The following is an 18,969-nucleotide window of genomic DNA, read 5'->3' on the forward strand; positions in this document are numbered from 1 at the left end:
TTTAGTGTTTACATACAATTTTGAAAATACTCATATGGTTCAAGAGTAAAGGGGATGAGACCTACTCCTAGAGCCTCATGGATAAATCTGAACTTTCTGTAGTATTTGCAGGAAAAGAGGCACAGTTGCAAAAAAGTCTCAGATGGCGTTATAGTGCCATAGAGTTTAACGCCAGAAGTGACCACAAGATCCATCTAATCTGACCTCCTGTAGATCACAGGCCACCAACTACATCCAGCACCCACACACTAAACCCAACAAATTAAATTAGACCAAAGTATTACAGCCCACTGGAGCTTAGACTATTATCTGCCACAAGCAGAGAGGAGAGACCGAGGTGCACCAGTGCCCCAGGCCGCTGCAATAGCAGAGATATGCTTAAGTGAGATATACCCAGATAATCCTGGCAAGTGACCCACAGTCACATGCTACAGAGGAAGATGAAAAAAACCCAGGGTCAATGCCAAGCTCACCTGGGGGAAGATTTCTTCCTGACCCCACATATGGAGCTCAGTTAAACCCTGAATATCTGAGTAAGAACCATCCAGCCACACACCTGAGACAGAGAATGCTCTTGGGCAAAGGTCTGTCTTGGAAAGGAAAATCATCAGGAAACAAATTTTATAATCTATTCAGAAATAGGGGTAATAAACTTAGTTTAGATCAAAGTACTAAATGGCCACTCAGAATTCTTTGTTTAGCATGAAATGAATATAAGAAAAATACTGACTTGTTTTTTTGTGCTTCTACAAACTTCTTTAAGTTACATCTTTTCTTTTTTATTCTTGCAGGTGTGAGCTCACTTATAAATCTCTTAAATTCAGCCCAGGATGAGGACCAACCAAAGTTAAACATTTTACTTTGTGAAGCTGTCATAGCTGTTTACCTAAGTCTCCTGATACATGCCCTTGCTACTAATTCTTGCAATGAATTGTTTCGGCTTGCAGCCCATCCCCTGAACAGTCGAATGTGGGCTGCTGTTTTTGGGGGAGGTGTGAAACTTGTTGTGAAACCCCGAAGACAATCTGAAAATATTCCAGGTACTTTGTGTTGATTAAATTTCAGACCAATAATGTGCATTCGTATAATTTTGGGGAAAGAGTAGAGTTTAATTTCCTTTTTTTTTAGGTTCCAGGCACATGGTTTAAAAATGAACTTTTAAATTCATAATGTTTGATAGTATGTGTCTGATATCATCAGTTCTTAACCTCCTCCAAGGTAAAGGTATTTTAAGGACTTACATAATCATACTGAAGGAATTAATGAGAATCTTAGAATTCTTGATCGGTATGGATTGGCAAGAATACAACTTTTAGCCACGGTTATTTCATTTAGAAGAGGGTGGGAAAAAGATGGTTAGCTCTTGGAGTTTGGCATTGTCTTCATATTCCACATATCACATTGTGGGTCCTAAAATATGACACAAATATTAGTTATTGACTTAATGAAAAAAGCTGTTGAGCAATTGGCATAGTAAAGTCTAAACTCTTTACTGCTCTCTGGCATTTTTTTATCCTTTTGTTTTCATGAAAAATTGTAAGTTTGATGAGACATGGGGATTTGGATCTCCCAAAACTTAAATTCATCTAAAGGAGTTAAGATTATCTGTAGACTTACAGGACTCCTAATACAGCCTTCTAGGGAAAAGTACATTTTGCAGTGGAAGAGTAATTCTTGGCTAATGGTTTTCAACCAGTTATCACTGCTAGTTTAGTACATATTAAAGGCTCGCCAGTATCTGCAGCTCTGTTTTCCATCATTACTGATCATCAGGTGTGTGTCCTAGTCTGTTCAGTTTTCTAGTTGTTACGTATGTTACGTTGTGTCTGCTTAGCTTAAGTATGGACACCTGATCATTGATTTAAAATGGAACATATTGAGACAGTTATCCAGTTTTCCTTCATTTAGAGCTAAGCAAGCATGAGCGAAATAAGCAAGAATGAGCGAACTAAGCAATTATTTATGCTCATGAATGAAGCAGTTCTCAGCTGTAGAATATAATTTGATTCTACATAGCGCTTTCTTTTTGGAGTGTCCCAAATCTTTGTATGGAGCATGAGATACTGGTTTTGACAAAGGGCAGACACACACTTTTAGCATTAACTCAGACACTACCCTTGTCCTAATAATCTTCTTACTCCCCAGCCTCTGCCCTGCATGCATGATGGATTCAGAAGCAGACATTTGATTTGATTTTTGAACAAGAAGAGAACACAATTTATCGTTCATAAAAGGTTCTGACTACTATGAGCTGTAACGTGGATAGTTTCCATTTGTTGGAGCTCTGAAAGACAGTTATTAATTTATGTGTTGTGGAAATACCATTGGGCCACATTGTGCTAAACACTGCACATAATTATGACAAGTCAGTACCTACCTCAAAGATCATACAGTTTAAGTAGATTGTAGATATCAGTCCCAGGTATGAGAGGTGACGTGCTATAGTATGTATACCATTCCAATGAATTTGTGATTTTGTGTCTCAGCTAGTAAGTGGGGAAATATCATTAGTTTTATTTTGGCAAACACTGCCCCTTACTCATCTATGCTCTTCTCCAGCTTTTAATTAATTGCCAATTCATTTTGAGGAAAATCAAAGGAATGAAAAACGTATTTAACTGGTGTTGAATTAAGCAGGAAGTCATTTTGTGTGTGTGACATCAATTTTAAAACTGCTCTGGTATAATTATGTAAACGTTAAACAAATCTAGCTTTATAAAATTTTAATGGCTCAATGGACTTATACAGCAAATAAACCCAGTTTGAGGATATTGGCAAGCGGAATCTGAAAGTCTACACATTTAATTTTTACTTATTCTGTACTGAATTCAACATGTTTAAAAGAAGAGAGTCCTTTAGTTAAGTCCCCAGTTTTGAAGCTTTTGTAGTTGAATTTTAAAAATGTTTTATATGACGCAAGTTAGGTTCTTAATAAATCATGGAAATCCACAATGTAACTTAAAATTTCACCTGTCAACTGATAGATATTTTACTATTAGTAAAATATAACAAGAACCACTAGAGTTGGAGCCAAACTCTACTGGAGCCCTAAAGGTGATCACTTTTGATGATGTACTTTGGATACATACGTGTAATTATCCTCCCAAAAAGATGCACATTTCCTTGAAAATCACTCTAAAACTACACTGGAACAGGCAATGAATAATCAGTCTCCTACTCAACCTAATTCTGGTAAAACAAAATGCTCAGACAGCAAGACAGAAAATATACTTTTAACAAGTCACCACTCATCACACCAAATAGCCGTGCATTGCTGCTGGCTGTGATGAAGAATATTTGCCCCAGAAGGTCGGTGAGCAGCTTATATGCTGATTGCTATGTATTTTCCAGTAGAAATGTTTCAAAAAGTATTGGCATATGACATGAATGTTAAGAACTGGTTTTATTTCAACTGGGATTGTCTTTCCTTTGTAACAGTGTTTCATTTTTACTATTATGAAAGAAGTATACTATAAATTGTGGAAGAAGTAACTCTGAAAAGTAATTTGAATTCAGACATCTTGGATGAAACTTTTCTGAACAGTATTTTTATTCTCTAATAGTTTTTGAAGCTTGCTAATAACTCTTCAAGTTTTGCAGTGATTACATATTTTAAACTGATTTTTTTTATTGAATTAAATAATAAAAGTCTATTATGTTGAGTAGGAAAATGCTGTAATTATCTTACCTATCTTATTTATACTGCTTAATAACTTTTGCAATAGCTAGAAAAATATTCCTAGATGTACAGTCAAAGGCTTTCATTCAAGATAGATTTTGTTTTCTTTAAACCTACTAGCTGCTGCTGCAGTTTCTGATCTTTCAAAGGACAGTCATGAAGGTTTGTAAAGATTTGCAGTGTAGATGGATGTTAGTGTGCTTTAAAAGAGGAGAGTGTTTTTAAATCTCTATCTTCTTTATTATAAAGTAAGTGTAAATCTTCACTTATGCCTATCCAAAACAGTGCTCATTTTTGAAGTCCACATTCATACTGTGTTTGATTACATTAAAGAAGCGTTAAAATCAGTCCTCCCCCATAGATTTTCCTAAAATGCCAGGGTTAATCATCTAGATTTCCTTGATTACATTTATGAAAATTTCAATGTAGTGAAATTATATACATTGTTTTCTCCTTTAGAAAAATCCTTCTCTATATGGGTTCAAGCAGGAATTGGTCTAAAACCTATTTTAAAACCCACAGCTCCTGAAAACTTATTACAGTTTGTTTTCCTAATGCATGTAGCATAAGAATGGTAACTACTTGGATTTATTGTGGTTGGACTATTTATATGATTACACTTACTTTATTTAGAGACATATTTAAGGAATAGTACCAGAAAAGTAGTTTAGCTTTGATTTTGTTTTAAACCTATCAGATTTTATCTAAACACTTTTAACCAAAATTCATGGTTTTCGTAACTTCATTTAAATTCTAAAATTAATCAGTTTCTAAAAATAAACTACGGATAGCATTTGTTTCTTACTATGATTTTAGCTATCTACATTCTTTCAATTTAGCACCTCCCGTTCCTTCAGAAGAAATGGATAAGCATCGTCGTCGATTTAATATGAGAATGCTTGTACCAGGGAGACCAGTAAAAGATAGTGTTGTACCTCCACCTGTGCCTGCAGAAAGGCCTTCTTACAAAGAAAAATTCATTCCTCCAGAACTCAGCATGTGGGACTATTTTATGGCAAAGGTAGGGCAGTCTGTGTTGAACATACTGGTATCACAAGATTGTCTGACGTTTAAAAATTGAAAATATAAAATTAAATACTTTGTACAGAACACTTGCACCTTTCCCCTCCTATTTTAAAGGACAAAAACAACATTTCAAGAAGTGTTTTCATTAATGTGCCTCACAACCTGTAAAAAATGTTTGCAGGTTGCTTTCCCCACAGAAAAGATGAAAAAGTTACATATCTGCTATATAACTTCCAAAATATCAATCTACTTATCAATCTAGCACTCTTCTCCAAGCAAAAAATAGTGGAAATGAGCATTTTTATCCTTCCTACACACTTATTTTTGAAGGGACCATCTAACTTACAATTTAGGTATATTAATAGATTTACATATCAAGATGCCCTGTTTCACTACTAAGTTATTTAAGTGACATCTAAATAACTAGGAGAACATCAAATGTTTAAAATGTTGACAGCTCTGAAGAGTTATAACAGGTTTTTATCTTACATTGCAGCCATTTCTTCCTTTATCAGATAGTGGTGTTATATATGATTCTGATGAAAGCATTCACAGTGATGAAGAGGACGATGGGGCTTTCCTTTCTGACACACAGATCCAGGAACACAAAGATGCCAATTCTTACAGGTTAGTGGAAACTATACCATAGTTTAAAAAAAAAATCCTTATGAAAGTGTTGTGTGTTCAGCTTTTCATCCAAAGCAAAAGAAGATATAATTGGGCCTCTTTTCTGTTGTGAAGTATATTTTACAGTATCTATTTATTTAACAGCCATGGGTTTACAGAGGCATTACTGAGATAAGAAACTGGCTTGAATAATCTTAATTACTGACACTAATGTGCAAAAAGGAAAGAATTCACCTTGACTTCCAGTTCTGATTGAGTTTGCAAGTACAGTAGCTACTTTTTTTCCCTTCTGCAGTCACCTGAGGAAATAAACTGGGCAAATTTGATTTCAGTCATTGAGACACAATGAACATCCCTTGATGCCAGGTTTAGTGGTACTTTTCAGAGTAGAGACCACTTTTAAGTGTAATTTGAATTTTCTATGTTAATTTCCTTTTTTGTGTGGGTTAGAAAAAACACTTTTTAAAAAGTGTCACAAGCATAGGATGGCATAAATGAATGAGTCACATCCATTATGAAAGTGGATGGAAATTAAATGTCTTCCATCTACATTGTATCAAGTCTTTTCAAATCCAGTAGACTATAAATGGAACTATTGCATTGTACTATATGAGAGAATGGAAAAAAAAATCTTTGATTTATACCATACTACTGGTTCCTTTCCATTCATGTTGATGTCATGGAAAGTTCTGAAATGTGGACTTGCATTGGCATTGCCATGAGATTAATATTGGATTCCTGACTTTACATATGCTTCCCTCGTACACATACAGGGAACTATGTCCAGGTGCCCTCTGCTAGAGGGAAGAGGATGATTTGGGGTTTGGAAAAGAGGGAGGGGAATCTTCTGGGCTCCAAGGAGAGAGACTTAACATGTTTAAGATACAAAGATCTTACCTTGCTTTGCAGTAGGGGGTTCCTATTGACCCTCAAAACTCACTAAGTAAGCACTATTCATTATTTGTTATAAATGCTTTTCTCATATATCTACATGGTTTGGTGAGACATTGTGTCCTGCAGGTAACTGAATTTAAATTGTACTTTACAAAATGAAAAAACCTGTTCTTTTTCTACAGCTGGGCTCTTATACATTTGGCGATAGTAAAACTAGCTCTGTACAACATTAAGAACTTTTTTCCCATTGCTGGTTTGGAATTCTTTGGTGAGTTAAATTCTAATTTCTATTTTACCTTGCTCTATATATGAGTTAGAGAAGTATTGGCATTTATATATGAAAAGTTGTTTTGCCCAATTGTTAATATATGGAATTGTGTGTTTTATTTCAGGGTTTTTTTAAATGCACCGATCCAATTTTTTTTTAAATCTTTTTCTGTAAGTTCTGTGGAAGCACGCACACACACACCTTCCCTATGCTTATTAAATGTAAACAGTAGAATACTATGTCAGACTATGGTTGTGGATTTTTGTTTTGTTTGTAGTTTTACTTAGTTGTTTTTGGTATCTGAATAAATTCTGCCCTGGGCTGTTACTATCCAAAAAAAATTTCTTCATAATATTGTCTCTGCACTTTACTGCAGGATTCATTTATTGCTATTAATAGCGTAGGGGTTTTATATTGGTATTAAACCTTTGTGTTCCACTTTAGATCTGCCTGTAACATCACCATTGGGTATTGCTGTGATCAAAAATTTGGAAAACTGGGAACAGATCCTTCAAGAAAGAATGGATCAGTTTGAAGGCCCACCACCAAACTACATCAATACTTATCCCAGTGACCTTGGAGTGGGAGCTGGATCAGCTGTTCTCCGCAACAAAGCAATGCTTGAACCTGAAAACACACCATTCAAGTAAGAAAAGCTTTCAGGAAACAGCTATCCAGGCTTTATTATAACTTGACAAATGCACCTTTTGGGCAGAAACAGTCAATTATCTAGTGGATTTTAGTTAAAAGAAAATAGTGAGGTGGCTAAGCCAAATAAAACCTAACTTACAGTGGCTTTACAGTTGTACCTTAATGAATGCAGCATAATACAGTGCCTGTTTTTACTGATGCTTATGTTTAATTATTACAAATAAATTAAAATGACAAAATTGACTTAAATTTATTAGTGCCAGTTAATGAGAAGGAAAGGGGAAAAAATAAATCGAGGTTGGGATGAGGGAAGAGAATTGAAGTCCCTTTGAACTGTTAATGCTTACTTAAGGCTTAGATCTTGCTAACTAAACTAGCCATGTGCTTAAAGTTAAGCTAGTTAAATAAGTGTTTGCAGGATTTGGGCGTAAATTAATGAACTTAAGAGAGTTTGAGAAGTTTGCAGAACTGATGTATGGTTTATCCACTCATCTGCCCATGATTTGCATAGTTGATGCTGCTACAGGTTTTTATTCCCAGTTCATTCTGGCAGTTCATTTTATTTTTTACCCTATTTTTTCAAGAATGAATTGCAATAGTAACTTTCATTTTCAATCTGGGAAATATTTCCAGGCTAGAGTCACAAAGAAACTTATACACAGTGACGCTGAGCATTGCCATGCATAAATTGTAGGTGCCTAGAAAATCGCTGGCTTCACAAAGCCTGAGTTCAGTGCCTCGGCTCCCTATGCAATGAATGGGGAGATAGCAGTGCCTCAGAATGGGATTCATAAAAGTGAGCACACTAGGTGGCTCCTTGCCTAAGCTACCCAATGGGAGATGCCAAACCAAACGGTGTGTGCTAAGCCTTGCCCTTCTCAAAGATAGGTGACTGCACTGAGGATAGCAAGAGGTCACTCCCTCAGCTTGGTTCTCAGCTGTCAGCCCTCCCTTGGCATTAGGCAACTGCACTGTTTTAGCAAGAAGCCAGGGGGTGAGAGAAAGTGGAAGGCTCTCCCTCATAACTTGTAGGCCAATAGTTAAGGTATCCTACATCCCAGGTGAGTACCCTAGTTCAAGTCTGCCCTGCACCTGAGGAGGAGAGAGGATTTGAACTGCCAGTTAACTGCCAGTTTATCATCTGTGGATAATAAATAATAATAATTAATAAAAAAGTCATTGGAGCAGGATCCTGGGTGTCTCAACTCTCAGGTGAGTGCTCCAACCATCAATCTATGAAGTCATTCATGTTTGTGCGCGCACTCTCTCACTAGGCCAATGATTCTTTCACTGTTTATCCAAAGTGGAACAGCTTCAGCAAAGACTGAGGGAGCCCCACATCAGAGTATCCCAGAGCCCAGTACCTAAATGGTTCGAGGCAGCTGAGCAGTGGTTTTATAAACTCCTGATTCTGGGATTTAGGTGCTTTAAGTGGTATTTAGGTGATTAAATCCTTTTATTAATCTTTGGATAACTTCTTCCCACAGTTTTACTTGCATTTTTATTCTACTCATATTTTGTCTGCTTTTTCATGCACCATTTAGTAGAACAATTGTGTAGTTGATACTGCTACAGATTTTTGTTCACAATTTCCTTTCTACTGTTACAAACATGCATTAAGTGACACTTGTTCAGAAATGTGAAACATTGCATTTCATTTCGGTTCTTATGTGATCTAATTAAACCATTATAGGCGAGCAGCAGACCCACCAATTTGGTCAACTTAATGTACCTTCTCTACACACATGCTCATTTGAAGGCTTATTATGTGTACTTCAAGACAAAGTTTGATGTGGAACTGTCAATTGATGCCATTACCATAGAAATGTGGATAAACAGCGATACCATCAACATGATGCATGGACCACTAGGAAATATTTGCATTCTTTTCTGTTAGTTTAATACATTTGTGTCTTATTTCAAGACATAAAATTGGATTTCTTTGTGACCTGAAAGCATCACAACAACAATCTAATAATAAATTTGTATAGATATCACTAAAATGTAATAGCACTGATGAGACTTCTAGTCAACATCATTATCATAGTCTTGTTCATCATTATGATCTCAGTGAAGAGTGTGTGAATTACCACAATCTTCAGTGCCTTGGCAATTCTGTGCAGGGAAGATTGTTCAGTGACCCCTACTGGAACAGGCACAAAAAAGATCTTGTAGAAGTTCAGACGACACTGGGCGCCCTTGAAAAATAAAGCAAGTAGTTCATCATGCGCAGTTTTACATCCATATTGCAATAGTGATCCAATATCCTGTTTACCTATGAGCGAAGACATCCAAATCTTTGCCAAGATGCTCTTTTGACATGCTCTTCAAAACTGGAATGAACACACCTCCCTGGAGTCTTTCTACTTCAGTTTTTGCAGTACTAGTGATGAATCCCCCCAGCTCATCAAAATTGATGCAGAATCCATGAAGGTGTAGTATGTCAACTAAATTGTGAGACACAAAAATCAAGATATAGCTGTGCAGCAAAGCTTGTGTGGTGGTATAATCATTTTGGAACTGTTTAATACTATTCACTCCACAATCGAGAGGCACCTTCTTTGAATATGTTCTGAATGATGATACAATTCAGCCAGCAATGAGTATGCTTCTTTATGTATCAAGAAAAGGACAAACTCCTGCACCATTTAAGGCACAAAAGTAGCTGACCTCTGTAAACTACAATCACCTTGCTTTGGATAATAATCTGAGGCTTTTATTTTGGCAAAGGATTGAAGCGGCATTATACAAAATCACTTGTTCATTTGAAAGCTTTTAATCAGGCTCACTCGAGAAGTAGATCCACAAAACATTTAGATGACTTAAATTCCTACCACAGATTACTAGCAGTTTGGATAGCATCAGCTATTGTTATTGCACTGCATAGAACAATGGTAGGCTTTCCTTGTCCATGCCGTGCATGGAATGAAATTGCAGAACCTTAGCGTTTTTCTAATCTTGCCAGGAATAGTTTATAGTTTCTACATCTGAGGTAAGTAGAGCTTTATATCTTTGCATTAGGTCATTGTCTGTCTCTTCAATCAGCTGATAAAATGCGATGTCGTAAGGTGACTGTTGCAGTGTAACTAGGTGGTTTTGCTTTAAAATTCATTTTACTCAAGTAGGAAGAAAGGTATGTTGAATGATAAACTTCATCCTTAGCAATCAAGTCTTTCACAGATATTCTGTGCAACGTATCATCTCCTTGAAGTGCTGCCTCATTTAGATTGGTTGCTCTCTCAAATGTTTCTATTTTATGAAGTTTCTAGTCTCTTATGTTTTTCTCAAGCAAACAAAATCAGTGGGACCAGTCTCTAGAAGATGTGCTTGCTCTGGTAGCTATAGCAGGTGAACATGATGCACTTTGATCAGATGCAGTATCTGTTTCCTTTCCTGGGTTCAGTACAACTCTGACATGTCCCAAATTCAACTTGTGTATTTCTGGAAGCAATCCCTGTGAGAGATTATTGCTGCAAAAAAGCTCTCCCTGAACCCACTGTGGGGAAGACAAACTCTAGCCCCCCACTCCACCTAGGCTAATCTGGTGGTCAGGGAAAAATTATTTCATAGACTTAAGGTCAGAAGGGACCATTATGGTCATCTAGTCTGACCTCCTGCACAACACAGGCCACAGAATCTCACCCACCCACTCCTGTAACAAACCCCTAACCTATGTCTGAGTTATTGAAGTCCTCAAATTATGGTTTAAAGACCTCAAGGTGCAGAGAATCCTCCAGCAAGTGACCTGTGCCCCATGCTGCAAGGAAGGCGAAAAACCTCCAGGGCCTCTGCCAATCTTCCCTGGGGGAAAATTCCTTCCCAACCCCAAATATGGCGATCAGTTAAACCCTGAGCATGTGGGCAAGACTCACCAGCCAGCACCCAGGAAAGAATTCTCTGTAGTAACTCAGATCCCACCCCATCTTACATCTCATCACACACCATTGGGCATATTTACCTGCTAATAATCAAAGATGAATTAATTGCTAAAATTGGCTATCCCATCATACCATCCCCTCCATAAACTTATCAAGCTTAATCTTGAAGTCAGATATGTCTTTTGCCCCCATTACTCCCCTTGGAAGGCTGTTCCAGAACTTCACTCCTCTGATGGTTAGAAACCTTTGTCTAATTTCAAGTCTAAACTTCCTACTGTCCAATTTATATCCATTTGTTCTTGTGTCCACATTGGTACTAAGCTTAAATAATTCCTCTCCCTCCCTGATATTTATCCCTCTGATATATTTATAAAGAGCAATCATCTCTCCTCTCAGCCTTCTTTTGGTTAGGCTAAACAAGCCAACCTCTTTCAGTCTCCTTTCATAAAACAGGTTTTCCATTCCTCGGATCATCCTAGTAGCCCTTCTCTGTACCTGTTCCAGTTTGACTTCATCCTTCTTAAACATGGGAGACCAGAACTGCACACAGTATTCCAGATGAGGCCTCACCAGTGCCTTGTATAATGGTACTAACACCTCCTTATCTTTTCTAGACATGCCTTGCCTGATGCATCCTAAAACCGCATTAGCTTTTTTAATGGCCATATCACATTGGCGGCTCGTAGTCATCCTATGATCAACCAATACTCCAAGGTCCTTCTCCTCCTCTGTTACTTCCAACTGATGTGTCCCCAATTTATAACCAAAGTTCTTGTTATTAATCCCCACTTTTCACTATTAAATTTCATCCTATTACTATTACTCCAGTTTACAAGGTCATCCAGTTCTTCCTGTATGATATCCCAGTCCTTCTCTGTGATAGCAATACCTCCCAGCTTTGTGTCATCCACAAACTAATTTTGGGTACTGTAGTTTCACAGGCTTATGTACAGTCTTATAGCACCACTTAACAGCTTCACAGTGTACCTCATCTAAATGTACATAAAATAAAGTTTCAAATGATATATGATGTGTTTGTGTGCGCGCACGCAGAGGATGGGTACATTACACTCCAAAAATATGGCCCGTTTTGGAGAATTGCCAAACGCCTTTTGAATATTAGCAGAAAAATGTAAAAGCATTTTACATGGTTTATTTGTGTCATCCTGATGCCATAATTGTAATATGAGAGTGACTTCAGCACACTCTAAATATATTAGTGTATGTGAATCAAGGAAACAAGTTGTGGCCCACAATCACTTTGAATTCAGTAACTCTAAGTGGTATCACAGAGGAAGTCCAGGAAAGCTTTTATTCCTTATGACGTCTCTTGGATAGAACACAGAGCATACAAATCCATCATTTTGTTTCATGCTGAATTGCATCTAAAATGGTTTGGAGTCTCTTCACATTTTTGTCCACATTTAACTATATTATGACTATGATTAATTTTATATTGAAAATTATGTAAAACACACATTTTTTCTTTCAGATCAAGGGATTATTCAGCATTTCCAGTTAAAAGACTATGGCATTTTCTTGTGAAACAAGAACTTCTTCAGGAGACCTTCATAAGATATATATTCACTAAGAAAAGAAAGCAAAGTGAGGTAAACAAAACTAATAATTAAGAGGCTTTTTTACTTTTCCTCAATCTTTAAGTGTCTCCATTCTAATTTTGTTTTAATGTTTTCATTTTGGCTGGCATTTCAGTTTCCTGTTTTTCACTTCAGCAGTGTTTTAAAATCAACATGATAGCATGCTGTTTATTAAAGTACATATCAAACTAAAAATGTGTATTCTTAGACAAGGCATAGCTGAGTTTAAAATGCAGTATATATATTTAAAAACATTTTATATAGGATAATGGTCATAAATTAATTGAATATTCTTGAATCTCTATGGCTTGTCCTATATAATATATTGAAATGAGCAATTACTTTGTTTAAATATATGTATATATGCATGTGTAATATATACATATACATATTATGTATAGTGATATATAATATTGATTTTTATGACTATCATAATTACAACTGAAATGAGTTGCAATTAAATTTAAACTTTGATGTGTAACAAACTGGAAACAAGCGTACTACTTACTATCTTAAAACTTCCTGTAAGTATGAAGTTTGTGTGTGTGTGTTGCTCCTTCTTTTATTTATTATGTCATACATTTTTAAAAAGAAAAGGATATCTAAATTTTATTTGCAAGTCTAACAAAATTGTGGGACAAGTACTTTTTATACCATACATTTTGTGTTCATCTAGGAGGCATTACATTTTAAGTGAGTTTGTTTAGATTCCTGTCTTAGTTTCTGTGCCTTTTATAAAAAAATTATGAACATTTGTCATCATTTACTGAGAGGGGTGGCCTTTTAAATCTAGTTTGGAATGTTTCATTCTTTTTTTATATTTGTTTGTGCATGTGTTTTGTGTTTGTGACTGTGTGGTGTTATGTAGTCTGTAGAAGATCGTGTGGAGCAGGTCAAACAAAACTGCGTAGCAGAAGATCACAAAAACAAGGTAGTATCCGTTCTCCCAAACCTTTAGCACATTCTTAAAAGTTCTGTGGGACTGGCTTTTCTTTTCTAATATTGACAGAAGCTAAATGTTCTATGTAGTCTCTGTGTGACAGACTCTTAATCAGTGCGTTTACTTTGGATGTCCTATGATTGGGATAAGTGAACACCTTGTAAATTGTGTTACTCACACAACTTGTGGGGTTTTTTTAAACTTTCAAATATACAATTTTTGGCTTTTGGTGAATGCAAAAAAAGTCTGAAGTTTAGCTTCCTAACCAATGCTGAGGCCACTGAACTTTTCTTGCATGAATTTCTATAGATATTGCAGTCTGTCCATACCACTACCAAAAAAAAAAGTTATACACCAATTAAAATTACCTGTAAATGTTTTGTAGGTTGAAGCAGATCTTGGCTACCCAGGGGGAAAAGCAAAAATAATTCACAAAGAGTCTGATATGATAATGGCATTTGCAGTTAATAAGGTAAAAGCCAACAACATTATTACTAACCGTGTTATTAAATCGTTGTGTTTGTGTTGCTCTAAGGTCTTAATTAAAACTAGCGTATGTTATCTGTTTGTACTCTGCAGGCAAACAGCAGTGAAATTGTTTTAGCGTCTACACATGATGTGCAAGAACTGGATGTTTCAGCTCTATTGGCTGCTCAGTCATTTATATGGATTGGGGAAGAATATGACAGAGAATCTAAAAGGTTAGTTTTTCTTTCTTTGTAATTATATTTAAGGTAACTTTTTACTTTGAAAGTACAGACAAGTGCAGATATTAACAACAACAAAAATGTGAACTAATAAAACATATACATTCTTCTTCCATAGATCTCAAAGCCCTTTACAAAAGCAGTTAAGTATCATTATCCTCATTTTACAGATGGGGAAATGGAGACAAAGTTTTGAGTGACTTGTCCAAGGTCACACAGTTTGTTCACAGCAGGTCAGCAGCAGGCCTGCTGACAGGGGCAAAGGGGGCAGGCAATTTAAAAAGGCCCAGGGGCCCATGGCGGCCGGAAGCCCGGGCCCTTTTAAATTCCCCGGGCAGGCCACAGGGCTTCTAGGTGCGCGCGACTGCTCTGGGCCCCACACTTTGGGGAGGCCCAGCACGATTGGCCAGCACAGTCGGTCCCGTGACAGATGCATCACATCCGCCCCGGGCCCAGCACCCTCATAGGGACGGCGCTGGCTCTGAGGCCTGGAATTGCTGTCGTCAGGCCTGTCACAGTGTCAAGATTAACTACACCTTTGGACTTCCCCCCTCCTGGTCTTCCTGGAGGGCACTCACGATTTCAAGGTCCCATCTGTCACATCAACACATAGTGGTGACCTACATCTCTCCCCTTCCAAACAGAGTATTTAGGCTTGCAGTCCCTTGTGGCTTGTGATTTCCCCAGCAGGTCTGACTAGGGCCCAGCATCTATGGTTAACTTTTTTCCAGGGGTTACAGTGGTGTACATCAATTACCAACCACCCTTAAAGCAAAATACATTTATTTTTAGGGTAAAAGCCTTACAGAGAAAACATCTAAACACAATAAGTTCCTATACACATGCTAAATGCCTACCAACGGTCACCCATCAGGCTTTGGGGGTCTTAGTAAGCTGAAGTCCTTCCAATTCTTTGGGGCTCCCTTTGGACCTTTTGATCCATTTGCTGAATCAAAATGAAGGCCCTATGACAATTTAAACTCAGCCTTTTTACACCAAAAGGCTTTCTTTGACTGCTGGTCTCTGAAAATCCCATTTGAACCAGTATATGCAAGCCTCTCTGGATGCGTTTACAACCTGAATGATTAATCACCACCTCCCTCCCCACCATCCGCTAGAGGCACTGTGGTAGCCCTCCCCTCTGGAGTTGCATACAGTCCCTGGCCCACAATGATACATAAGCCATTCGTAAACTTAATGTAATATGATCTCCAAAGACATAGCATGCAGTTGCAATCTGTCACAGCCACTATTACTTAAAAAAAAAAGATGAACAGTGAAATGTAACAGTAACAAAGCGTTACACTGGTATCTTTTTACAGTTCAGATGACCTTGACTTTCGTGGTTCTACCACAACACTCACTCAGTCAAGTGCACCATCATTTGGAGTGAATCAGATGCAGCCATCTTCGCCTATGCCATGGTTAGGTAGTGGACAAACTAGCACTGGAGCTGGTGTGGTATGCAGTTTGTTTTGTTTGCTATTTATATAGTTAGTTAATACAAAGATCTACACTCAGAAGCACGCTTTCATTTTATTACATTGGATGGTCATAGAATAACCATCAGCTGGCAAAAAATGCCAAACTAATTAAATATTCTCTTACATGAATAATTTTGGATTGGCATACCTATAACTAACTTGTTCCATTAATCAATGAATAGTATAAACTATGTTCCCAACACTTATTAGAAAATAAATCTCCAAAAGATTTTTTTTCTTACACAGTTGATTGATGTACTGTATTCCTAAATGTCTTGATTGTTTAAGTGAATACCCTACCATTATTATCTTTCTCCATGACAGATTTCTTTTTTTAAAATGCCAATTGAAAGGTAATTCGTAACTTTTTGTTTCAGACCCCAAATCTGAAAAGCATTTAAGTACAGTGTCCTTCAATGGGACATGCCTAAAGGTGAGCACATGCTTAAGTGCTGTCCTGACTAGGAATCCTTTCCTGAATTCAGGCTTAGTTGTTGTGTTGCAACTAAAAGTAATGGGATCAGAATATGGTTAACAATTAACAATCTATAGGTAGGGGACAAAAAAACAGTTCATTGTGTAGTAATATATACAATATCCTGAGTTCAATTATGTTTTCCAAACTTGTTCAAAAGTAGTTAATCTTTGAAGTTCACAAATTGAATATGATATTTCTTTTATATGAAGCTCATTAAAAGAAATCTGAATAATGTCAAGAGAATGGCTTCACATCCAGTCCATCAGTATTGTAAGTAATTTCTGTTTAACAATGTGAATGTGAAAAATGTATTTGTTTTTTCAAAACGTAATACAGAACAAATGTTATATTTTCCTGTTGATTAATAAATCAACTATATTTTCCTTTTTCCCCAGATCTCACAGGAGCCCAAGATGGTAGCGTTCGAATGTTTGAATGGACAAGGCCACAGCAGCTGATATGCTTCCGACAAGCTGGCAATGCAAGGGTTACTAGAATGTATTTCAATTCCCAGGGCAATAAGGTTAGTCCTCCCAAAATAGGGGTTTTTCCACCTCTTCTTTTTAAATGAACATTTGATTATACTGTGGACACCTTAGCCAGTTTTTATCTAGGGGAGCACAAAAATATCTAGAATGTGTTAGAATGTAGAAGTGATTTGTCCCAACACATATAAAACAAAGAATACAATCAAGCAAACAGATCGTTAAAGCTACATGTGGATATTTAAGTTCAGACACTCTTCAAATCTACATCTCCTCTTGTATTGAATAAGCAACTTTCAATATTCATATTAATGATCACTGTAGAGATTAACTACGTTATGACTAGTCCTAGAAACAGTTATTTCCATGAGTAATCCAACCTTAAGTCAGTGGAGCTGATTTGAGTCAGTAGTCATTTTTTGCAGAAACAGGCCCTTATTTTGATTGCATAATGCCTCATTTAGCTGGAGCCAGGTTGTCAACCCCTTGCTTTCAGTGGTGAACAATTACCATCTAAATATGAAAGAGTAATGGGTTCAACATTTTGACCTTAAATAGGATTTTGATGAAGGGCAACCAACCTGGGAGATGGCCACATTGTTTTGTGGTACTCAGTCATTGACAAACATGGAATATTATGGCAGCATATATCCTCATAGTACTGTGCAGAAACTGGTTGTCCAAAAAAAATTATCTGATTTATACCTCCACTGTAGTCAGTCAAGCTCAATATTGAGGATATTCCACCTTGCAGTTTAAGTGCAGAGAGATATTAGCACTAGTATTAAAGTGTTCAATTTAGAATCATAAGATATTTTAGGAGAGTGGCATAAATACAATACTAGATGTGTATTTTCTTTTTATAGTGAGCACATTTTGCAAAAGTCTCAGCAGAAAAGCTGTAATATGATTATAAATATATTTTTGTTATTTCTATGATAGAGATGCAGATGGCTCAAACTTTGAAAATCATCTAGTGCTATCTGGCTGCTTTGTGCTGCTCCATTGGAACAAAGAAGTTGTAAACATCCTTTAGTTCTCCTCCTACAATGCACAGAGCCACCACAGTGACACATACTTCACTTCCTGTACTGGTCTGTGGTGTTAGGCTGCCCAGCTACCAGAATGGCTCTGTGGGTCCCATGAGCCACCAGACATTACTTAGAGCAGACTTCAGGCTGCTGTAATTTATATTGGTGGACTCAGTCCTTGTCCAGACAGCCCAAGAATTGGGGAGCATAACAGTGGCTTTAAAGTCTCCTTCTCCCCCACTTCCTTGTCACTCACACTGGTCTTGCACAAAGAGCCTGGACCAAGAAATCTGGCCCTCAGTTTTGAAATTATATAATTTCTGGATTTTCCCCTCATTCTTACTAATAGACATTTTTGTGAAAACTAGGGCCCAGATTCATTCATACTCTCCACTTGCTTTGTGGCACCCTGACAATGTAAAACAGCTGTAAACCACACTTACCTAGCTATTTATTTAAATTAGATTTGCATCTCCAGTGCAAGGTAGCTGTAGTGTGCCAGTGAATCTGGTACATGATTTGTTTCTGAAGTGTTCATCTGCTGTGTCTTACTGCTTCAAGTCAAAGTGCTTTTGCTGACGTAACCATTACCAGAGCAACTAATTTTTTATCTTTATAGAAGACTTTGAATAAACATTGAGACGGATTCTCCTCTCTGGTTTATCCGTTTCTGCCCATGTAATGCCATTGATTCCTGTGGAATCATACTGGCATAAAGCTATAGAAATTAATAGAAATCAATTCTGTTTATATATCTTATAGCTTCTGTACTCTTACCCTGTGTTTCATAGGTAAGAATAAAAACAGGATTTTATTGAAGAATGTGTCTCCTGTTTTTTGGCCTCACACAAAGCAATAATCCCCTCTTTGTGCCATTGCAATTGATTGTTGTGGAAGAGATGATGTTACAGACAGAGGATTAGTACTTCAGGTAGGGAAAGAACATCAAGAGCAGAGGAGCCTCTAGATAGAAGACACATTCTGGTTTTCATTCAAATATCTGTACTAATAAAAAAAGGGAAGAGAAAACAGGAGATACACTGGACTAACAGAACTGGTTTTGAAAGTTTTTCCTGTAAGGTGACAATGATCCTAAGGAATCATTTAATAGAAACTACAAAGTGATGGTAACTGATTATAGACCCAAGTAGAGCTCATCGAGAAAATGTCCCATCAAAATGTTTTGAAATCTCAAGAATTTTCCCATTGAGTATAAGGACAAA

The 18,969-nt window shown here is 37.0% G+C and overlaps 2 protein-coding genes across 8 annotated transcripts in view; one reads left to right on the top strand and one right to left on the bottom strand.

Moving 5' to 3' along the window:
• Positions 1–18,969, top strand: part of DMXL2 (Dmx like 2) — a 114,967-nt gene that overhangs the window by 85,858 nt on the left and 10,140 nt on the right. The window contains exons 28-39 of the mRNA XM_044980982.1: positions 792–1,040; positions 4,519–4,700; positions 5,202–5,332; positions 6,409–6,494; positions 6,939–7,140; positions 12,516–12,633; positions 13,490–13,552; positions 13,947–14,033; positions 14,141–14,262; positions 15,591–15,729; positions 16,440–16,500; positions 16,626–16,753. Coding sequence (XP_044836917.1) covers positions 792–1,040; positions 4,519–4,700; positions 5,202–5,332; positions 6,409–6,494; positions 6,939–7,140; positions 12,516–12,633; positions 13,490–13,552; positions 13,947–14,033; positions 14,141–14,262; positions 15,591–15,729; positions 16,440–16,500; positions 16,626–16,753 — 1,568 coding nt within the window. The remainder of the gene's footprint in view (positions 1–791; positions 1,041–4,518; positions 4,701–5,201; positions 5,333–6,408; positions 6,495–6,938; positions 7,141–12,515; positions 12,634–13,489; positions 13,553–13,946; positions 14,034–14,140; positions 14,263–15,590; positions 15,730–16,439; positions 16,501–16,625; positions 16,754–18,969) is intronic.
• The window catches only part of GLDN (gliomedin), a 226,113-nt gene that overhangs the window by 55,795 nt on the left and 151,349 nt on the right, over positions 1–18,969 (bottom strand). For 2 of the 7 annotated variants that reach the window (XR_006572586.1, XR_006572587.1), the window contains one exon: positions 9,428–9,592. The exons of 4 other annotated variants lie outside the window; for them this stretch is intronic. The gene's annotated coding sequence lies outside the window, so the exon portion shown is untranslated. Of the gene's footprint in view, positions 1–7,061; positions 7,122–9,427; positions 9,593–18,969 lie in introns of those variants that run through there. One more of the 7 variants, XR_006572588.1, reaches the window with a different exon arrangement.

The sequence above is a fragment of the Mauremys mutica genome, chromosome 11, assembly GCF_020497125.1.
Source record: "Mauremys mutica isolate MM-2020 ecotype Southern chromosome 11, ASM2049712v1, whole genome shotgun sequence".
In the NCBI taxonomy this organism is placed as follows: Eukaryota; Metazoa; Chordata; order Testudines; family Geoemydidae; genus Mauremys; species Mauremys mutica.